The following is a 9,768-nucleotide window of genomic DNA, read 5'->3' as shown; positions in this document are numbered from 1 at the left end:
GTTGCCATTCTTGTTGACAAAATTCTTGTGACTGTATGAAAAAACTATAAAAAATATCTGAACAAGTTTCCAACATCCAACCATGAATATTGACTGTTTCTATGAGTTTGCCCAAATGCTAACAATCACATGATATTTTGTAGAAATAAGCTTGATTTTACCGTTATATAGTATTTACTGGTTTTATGCCTTACTTACTTTTCCTACCAAATTGACAAAAACTTTCAATGTAAAAATTTATTTTTCAGATGGAATTCATCTTTTAAATCACCATGACTTTGATTGACTTATCTTGTTCAGAAACATAATTTCATTTATGAACAGAAAATAACTTTTAAAAATTCAACTCCAACACTTGGTGCAAAAAGAAAGAAAATGGCTCCATTGGAAGTGAATAAAGAAGCTAATAACGACAATCCAAAACAAGTTATAGATACAAAAAACGATGAAACTGAGAGAAACGGGAATGACAAATCCTTTTCGTCGAAACTTCGTTTCATATGTTCACAAATTAGGCAAATGAAAATAGAAGTAATTATGTTTATCTATATGTTTTCATATATTATGAGATCTGTCTCCTCCACTACGATGATAATGGATAAAGTATGCCTGGTGCACTTGAGCCTTCCACCTGCTATATGTTCCAATTTGTCAGGGAATCCTGAAATTAAAAATCAAGTCGTGAAGCTGGCGAACAATTACCAACTTGGTCACAGTCTTATTACTATGCTTCCATCGTCACTGTTAGCTGTATTTATTGGTTCTTGGAGTGATAAGTATGGTAGAAAAATACCGATTGCTGTAGCACTAATTGGAATCATCATCGATGGATTAGGATCAACCGTCTGTGCCGCTTTTTTATACAGTAGGGTGGAATTTTATTACATTCCTGCTTTATTTGCCGGATTTTCAGGAGGATTCATAGGTGTGCTCACAGTGTTGTTCAGTTACACAGCTGATATCAGTACATTTAAGAACAGAACAATGAAATTTGCATTGCTTGAAGTAGCGTTTGGAACAGCTATGCCTTTGGGTTCTCTCACGGGAGGATGGCTTTTTAAGTTCTTTGGATATGTTCCAGTGTTTCTTTTATCTACCATAGGACATATACTAGGACTATTCTGGGTCATTCTTGTGTTAAAAGAGACAAGAGGTTTGGACAACAAAGACAGTTGGAAGACTAAGCTTCGCAGTTTATGGTCCACAAAATCCGTGATTGAAAGTTTTCGAGCAACTATCAAACCTCGCCCTAACAAAGGAAGAAAGCAGATTTTACTGCTGATTTTAGTTATGAGTATAGCCGTTTTAACGTATGCCTGTAAGTATTTATGATGTTTTTTATTATAATTTCTAAACATTATTATTAAAAGCATATTTTATAACTTTACGTTTGCCATTATAAAGGATTCAATTGATAAGCAACTTTAGGAAAATAAAGCGTTATTTTTATGTCTCAACAATAGCGTTGAAAAAAGTCAAAACGTTAAGGCACAAACGTGCTGTGAATATTGAATACATGTGTATCAGAGTTATCAGCAATCTCTTTTTCAGAGCGTAGGAAGGAAATTAGCCGGCATAAAAATAACTTAACTTTCTAAATGGATTTAAAACATCCGTAATAACCAATTAAAAATCGTTGGAAAAAAATAATGAAAAACTTTAAATAAGACTCAAAAAGAATATATTTAAGACTATGAAGCTGTAGACTCCGAATAATTACTTTTAACCAAAAAAACCATTGATTGAAATGGACAGAATTCTCAGAATGTAGAATGTTTTTTTATATCAAAATTCGAGGATCACACATGTCAATATTACTCAACTTAAATTTAAATTAAATGTGTAATGGAAGTTGTACCGTACAATTTCATGAATGTTTCTCGAGTTCCATAAATGTTTCTTGAAAAAATTCATCTTCCTTAAAACAAGAATAAGTAGCTTTCATTGCAATTTTTTATATCACTTTAGCTTACTTCAGCGCAAAATATTGCAACCTAATTGCATTTCGTCGAAGCAAAGGTTTCACTTACGAGAAACAGATTTAAAGTTGTTCTTACAAAGTTCAATCGGAAAAAGAGTTTTCCTACAGCCCATATTGGCAGAATTACCAAGTGATATTAAGAGGGAAAGATATAGCATTACTTCAGCTACTTTTCCACTAGAGAGCTACAGAAATTATAACACTTGTTATACCATTGAGTAGACTCCAGTGTCACGGAAATCTGCTGATGGAATGCTATGAACTTGTCACAACTGTACGCCCGCATAAGGCGAATTCCACAAAATTTATGCTGTGGTAGTTCAGCTGTAAGGTGTTTTACCAGCCATCCTATAGTCCCGAACCTGCTTCCAGAAATTTCAACCAATTCTTTCTGATGAAAAGACTGCTGTTGGTTCCCCATATAGATATTGCACGCTGGCTCCACTCAGGTGACCAATGACACTGGACTACAAAAATTTAGATCATTTTAAGAAATACAGTGAAATACCGTTACAACAAACTTCAAGGTACCAAAAATTGCATTCGTTGTAACAAAAATTTCGTTGTAATGCAATCCACGCAATGTAATTGCAAGTACAACGGGACAGAAAACTCATATCGCTGAAACGGATTTTTCGTTGTGTCGGTATTCGTTGTAACGGGATATTACTGTACTGCTATCGCAATAAACTTTTCCCTTTAATTTTTTCTTGTTTCTTTACATGAGCCATGACGACTTTACATTCCGAACCTAACAGTTAAAGTTTCTTTATAACAAAACTAAATAAGTTTCTCAAATGACAAAAGCCTTTGCATGATCAGAATTATTAACTTGCTCATTAACTTCCAACTGTAATCCTTTATGGAGCTTTGCTCTAATTATTATCTATCTGTTCCGCTATTTTCAAACGAAGTCTGAAATTAATTTCAGGAAAATGAAATTTAAAATTCTATTTATTTTTACTTATAGCTACTCCCGGAATAAACTTTTTATATGTTCACCAACGCTACAATTGGGACAACACAACTTACTCCACAGTGTCTGCCGTTTTCTCTGTAGTTGGAACTCTTACCATGCTTATCAGTGTGCCCATTTTCAAGAAATTGAAATTTGGAGATCCAACTTTGGGAATTGTTGGATCAGTCTCACTAATGTGCAAAAATGTTGGAATTGGTTTAGCTTCCAGCGAGTTATTTTATTTCATTGGTAAGTTTTTAATAACAAGTGTGACTAATCATTATACAATATAATAAAGCTCTAGACTTAGAAATTCAGAATAATAGCCACCGGCTACAAAAGTCACAAAAAGGGTAGCCATTTTTGCACTTTTGGTAGCCATTTTTAAAAAAAATATGTACGCAGCGCAAAAAATGAATAACATTTTTGCTGTTAGTATTATTAACTACAAACTAAAAGATTATCATACCCTACAAAAACAAGAAACAAAATTTCACTGTATATAATTGTTCCCAAATTACTACTGCTAGGTAGGGTCGACTGATGCGCTGAACGAAACGAATAACAGCAAGGATAGGTTTGAAGCGCGTCGTCATAGCACAATATTTTTTTAACAAACAAAAAATTCTTAAATAAAAACAAAAAACTCGACTGCGTTAAAACCAAAAAAAAAAACTAAAAAGAAAAATGTATAAGCCTAGTAGTTTAGAATGTTATTAAGTACTACTGAATAACTACACCGTTGAAATAGTTTTATAACCATACACAGATAAGACAAATCATAAATTCAAAAGCAGAATAGAAGGATCAACAGTCGAGGCCCATCCCTTTCTAATTCAAAGAAACCCGTAAAATTTGAATGGGCATACATAGACTGATAAACACATTACCCTCTTTTGCGTCGCGCACGTGGAGTCGGGTAATAAAAAAACATATGGTCGCCACTTTTGGCACTGGGACTCGATTCTTCTGTAGCCATTTTCAATGAAATGGTCCCCCGTTGGCGACTGGTGACTCCTAATCCAGAGCTTTGCAACATAATCATAGAAAATATTTAGCTGGAATAATCTAACATCAAACCTAAATATGTATGTTGTATCAACATTTTCGAATAATCTATGTTCTTCTCTACAGCAAATTTTACAGGACTTCTAACAGGCTTAGTGACACTGTCAGGACGTGCGAGAATATCAAAAGTGTCATCCAAAAATGACATAGGTAAGTAAAAACATTCATATAGAGTAAATAACTAGTTATGGACATGGTTAAGGGTTCTTTTAAATTTGTATTGTAATTAAACTGTGAAGTTCATGGAAAAAACTTATTCTCAAAGTGTTAGAACTTCGAAACATAGAAATTGTACTTTTATAGATGTGAAAATGTCAGTTTTCAACATATATATATATATATATATATATATATATATATATATATATATATATATATATATATATATATATATATATATATATATATATATATATATATATATATATATATATATATATATATATATATATATATATATATATTGAATAGATTGGAATACACTGGTTTGACCAATTATGGTCATACTCGCTTAGTTACGGGCATACTAAAACTAATAATGGTCATATTAGCAAAATTCAATTACTTTGAAGAAATACACAAAAAAGTACTCAATAATATTTAAAAACTTATCTATCTTTAATATAATATAATTTTAGGTATCTTGTATATTGATTAACCGATTGTAGCAACATTGAAATTTAAACGTGTATAACTGACGTATCGCTTTTAAAAGGATCGTCTGTACAAAATCAGCAACAAAAGGAAATAAATAAATGAAATTAATAGAGCTTAACTACTGCTGCATTTTTTATTTATGGTTTGCCAAATTTATCTTAGGTTTTATCAACAATCCTTAATTATAATTATTTATTAAGAACGGCCAAAAATAATTTATGGTCAAATGTGAACATAACTAAAATACTTTTACTTGACTAGTTGTGGGCACATTAGAGTGAAACGATCTTAAATATCATAATTAATAGCAGAAATACACCCATATACGATTTGAAAAAGCTAAAGCATGAGTACGTACCAAAAAACTGCAATCTAATAGAAAACAGCAATGTCAGGTCCTAAAGAAAGAAATCCTTCGAAAGCTTAATTGCTAAGAAAATTCATTATTAGTGACTAAGAAGCACTAAACTAAACATAAGAAGAATTTATGTTTGGAAAAGATGTGGGTAGGGTGTTCTTGAAAAAAACTATTTTGAGAATCCTTTAATGATGCTCCTGGAATATCAATTACAAACTTGATATTGACAAACCTGCCCATTACTTGTTGGGTGCTCATTACTAGTCATTTACCCTACAACAAAAGCAAATAATACTTAGAAATCAATAAACTGTTAAAAATATTGAAAAACGGTAAGGTTTTTTTTCTGAAATATATTCCAAATAATTAGAACGTATCTCATATTTCAGGAAAAATATTTTCTTTTCTCTCAAGTGCCGAATCCCTCGTTCCTATACTTTCTCAAGCCGTAGTTTCTCAAGTCTTCAATGCATCTTTAGAAGTATTTCCTGGACTGGTGTACATAGTTCTTGGAAGCTTTATAATTGTGCCTTTTGGAGTTTTTATGTAAGTAATGTAAGCAAAATGGAAAGCATTTTACTTTGTATTCCAACGTTAAGTGAGAAAGAAAAAAATATTATTTTCGAGTCGCTGTAGCACGAAAAAGTTATGATTGGCAAAGACTAAAAAGAGAAGCAATAAATGAATTAATAAAGTCAGATAATACTTTCAATATACCAGACAACCTGGCTATCACATCCGGAGACTGCACTTTCGTTCTTATTAGAACTTTTCAGTCTGGAATAGTGAATGACCGAGCTGGTGTCAGATGTCTTCTCATTGAAGCTGAGAGCGTCAACAGACTGATAGATACACTAAATTCATCTTGCATCAGTGTGTCTACAGCATGGTAAGGTTCGACTCTTGAAGGTAAAGTTTAGGTATTTAGCAGTTAAAGTTACCGCCCATAAGCCAGAGCTAAGACAGAAATACATACAATATACCAGAGAACCTGGGCCTCTTCAGTCTGGAATAATGAATAACCGAGCTGGAGGCAGATGTCATCTCATTGAAGCTGAGAGCGTTAACAAACTGGAAGAGAAATAAATTCATCTGACCAACGAGTGTTCGCAGCAAGGTAGGGGAGACTTGTACCTTGACCATGGTGTACCTTTTGCCATGCACTCTAATCAGCTAGCGCTTTTACCTAGTGAAGAATCACGGTACTAGGTCACTCATGACAGTCTCTCCACCTGCCAGAGTGAGTTGTAGGTTGAAAGTCAAGCTTTTATGTAGACAGTAATTGTTTTGTGATTTGTGCAAACAAAAGTGTGTTAGTTAAATGAAATTGGGCTTCTAAAGATTAGGTTACCCAACTGATTGACCATTATATTTATTGCTTATCTATCGGTAAGTGTATTCAACATTTAATCTTTACTTTTTACGTAGATGTTAGGTTACGATAGCCACTTTTGTATAAACATGCACCCTCGTATACAGTGAAACCAAGCTCCATCTTGTACCTTGAATGACTGGATCAAAGTGCAATAGGTACGATAGGTTTTTTTTTATGTAGAATTTCATCATACCTCGAAGTAAAACTGGAATCAAGAGGGATCCAGTAGATGTTGAGACATTGCAAAATGCTACTGAAGCAGTAAGAAGTAATGATCCTGACAAAAAAAAGAAAAAAAAAAAGACTTTTAGAGAGTCCGAAAAAGTATTCAAAGTGAGTAGGTAAACCATTACTAGGCATTTAAGAAAGTTGAATGAAAGTGAGTTCAATAAACTTGAATACAACGTAAGTTATGCAGTTAAGCAAGTACAAGAGGTCTGTCTCAAAGTACACGAGCATCATGTACCATGGACCAAGTTACAATAATTTGTGAAAAATATACAAAAATACAAAAATATACTTTTATAATCCGAAATATTTTTTTACTTTTGCAAAAAGGATAGAAGTTAAGTTTTAATAACTAAAAACCATAAAAATCACACACTCTTTTTTTGAAAACCAAAAGGTTTTAGAAGTGGTCCAAGGTACAACAGTCTCCCCTATGATTCGACTTGTGAATTGAAGGCAAAGCTTGGGTAGAAAGTGCGTTACCGCCCGAAGATAGGGCTAAGGCCTACATGCAATGTACCAGACAATGCAATGTACCAGACTTGATGGTTAATACATCCAGAGACTGCAGTTTTGTTCTTATTAAAACTCTTCTGTCTGGAATAGTGAATAACCGAGTTGAAGTCAGGTGTCATCTTATAAAAGCTGAGAGTGAGAACAAACTGGCAGACAAGTTCAAGGGCGGGGCACCCATATGCAAAATTTTCAGGGGGGGGTCAAAAATTTTCCCCATGGTTTTGCAGAATATTTTCCCTATGGAAACAGATTTCAGTAGATTAGAGATGTTAAAATTTTACATTTTTAATAACTTATTCATTAATGGCTGGAAAAGAAATTTTTATACAATTTTGCAAAGAAAGAAAAGAACTAAAAGCAAGGAAGTTTCTATTTCCTTGTGTGTTTACTGTAGTTGGGGCAAACTTAACTTGGCAGCATTGTAAAGGCTACAAAGAGCTTGATTGCATCATTATTACGCTGCCTGATTAGCCTCGCCGTGACTAAAGCCCCGTATGCTAATCTAAGTAGTTAGTATACAGGGATTTAGCCCCGATTACAGTTAGACTCGTTTATTTACTGGGATGCTGCACTTATTATCAGATTCAAACCTCTCAAAAACCTGAAAAAAAAAACCATATTAATACCCAAGGTTTTTCTTTAATAACTATACATGTTATTTTTAAGTTTTTAATATCATAGTGTTTAAGTTTTAATTAACAGGTCCGGCAAAAATTTATACAATTTTGTTTGCAGCTGAAGTTCTATTCTGGCAATTCGAAATTAAAAATATTGTTGTTTCAAGAGTTTATTCACTCTTCAAAGCAAAACTTTTTTTTCCTTAGATTATTTTTATTATAGTTCTTTAGCTTATATTTATATTAGTGATTTTTATTTATTTATGTATTGAATAAAAGTTTTTTTTTCTTCTTTTTTCTTTTTCAGATGGATGTCACGCCTCCCAGCAGCAGCATATTATGAAGGTGAAGATAACACTCCACCAAAAGATGCTGACAATGAAAACGATATTCAAATGAGCGATAATATGGGCGAGACAACTCACATTTAAACAATAATGCCCTGATTTCAAAAAAAAAAAAAAAAAAAGAAAGGAAGAAAGAAAGAAACTTTCTGTATTTAGCAGCATGTACTCAAAAATTTAAGCAAAGGAAAATAGTTCTGTTTACGACTACACCGACCGTGAGCGCAGTCATAAATATCCAAGTATAGTGGGGGCAATCTTAGCCTGGCAGTGTCGTTATGAATCAGGATCTGCGTAGCCTTCACAATGCTGATAATGTTGCCCCTACTATGTTCATGCAAAGGCACTCCGCATAATGAATATGGAATACCATACTTGGAATTTGCTCAACATACAAGAAGTCATATCCAGATCTGATGCAAGCTTTAAAAGTTTATATATATATATATATATATATATATATATATGTGTGTGTGTGTGTGTGTGTACAGATATAGTTCTCAAAATAATGGAAACACCTGTGAATAAAAGTGACATTTTTGAATGTGCTTCGCAAGTAATAAAGAATAAAACTAGATATCTGTTTTTTTTTTTTTTAATATTTAAATGGCAATGTACACATTCTGGTAGCATATGGTGGCTTAATTGAAGTTCTGGAAGGCTTGATTTTTTTTCAAGCGCGTGAAATGTCGGACCTCTCAAATTCTAAAAGAGGCCAAATTGTTGGAGCGCGTCTAGCTGGAGCAAGTGTAACTGAAATATCTCAACTTTTTGTCGTTTGTAGAATTACAGTATCTAAAGCTATAACAGTATACACACAGCACGGTAAGACAAGCTCCGGCAAAGCAAAATAGTGGGCGGAAAGATAAGCTCAGTGAAAGAAACCGACGGGTATTGAAGCGGATTGTAATGTCTAACAAGGGAATAATAGCAGCAAAAGTTACCACAGAACTCAACTACTATCTGGATTCACCAGTGTGAGTGATTACAGTCAGAAGACACCTTTATTAACAGAACATTTACGACAGAGTATCGATTCTCAACACACTTGTCACAGAGTGTTTCCATTATTTTGATAAACACCTGTACATATATATATATATTTATATTACTATGGATAAAAATATTTTTTTCCAAAAACCGTTTTCACGAAAGAAAAAAAGTAGTTTGAAGAGTAATGTATGAAACCCTCAAATAAAATAGAGTTTAAAGTTGAAAATGAATAATTAAGTTATCACGAAACATAATAATAAGGTAAATATGATAAATCCGGTGATTTTGCATAATCTCTGATGATTATTCATGATCACAACTAAAATTGGTAAATAAGAAAAATTACTGCATATTTATCAAACATTCTGGTTCATTTATATAACTTCCAGCTCGTGACGGAGAATGTAATAAAACTCTTTAATTTTACCAGAAACCAATTCAGAATTTTGGAAGAAAAGTTTATCTTGCTTGACGCTGTTCCAAAAAAAGTAATATCACTTCAAGAATGTGTTAGAAAACCATCTCTCTCTCTGAAGGCAAAGAATATCAACAAAGTGGCAATTACATGTTGTGGCACATGTTACATTTGTACTTCTTTCCCAAACTTGCAAGAAAAGTGCAAATGTAAAAAAGAAAAACCTCTGGCCAATTTTGAAATTTTAAATTTCTTAGC

At 32.9% G+C, this 9,768-nt stretch overlaps 1 protein-coding gene across 1 annotated transcript; it reads left to right on the top strand.

Moving 5' to 3' along the window:
* Positions 1–375: 375 nt before the first annotated feature.
* Positions 376–8,189, top strand: LOC129216399 (proton-coupled folate transporter-like). Its single transcript, XM_054850614.1, has 5 exons — positions 376–1,318; positions 2,952–3,188; positions 4,074–4,157; positions 5,412–5,568; positions 8,066–8,189. The coding sequence occupies exons 1-5, from the start codon at positions 376–378 to the stop codon at positions 8,187–8,189; spliced, it is 1,545 nt and encodes a 514-aa protein (XP_054706589.1).
* The last annotated feature ends 1,579 nt before the right edge of the window (positions 8,190–9,768 follow it).

The sequence above is a fragment of the Uloborus diversus genome, chromosome 2 (genome assembly GCF_026930045.1).
Source record: "Uloborus diversus isolate 005 chromosome 2, Udiv.v.3.1, whole genome shotgun sequence".
Classification (NCBI taxonomy): Eukaryota; Metazoa; Arthropoda; class Arachnida; order Araneae; family Uloboridae; genus Uloborus; species Uloborus diversus.
The sequence above is the reverse complement of the archived record's forward strand: the minus strand, read 5'-3'. Positions and strand labels throughout refer to the sequence as shown.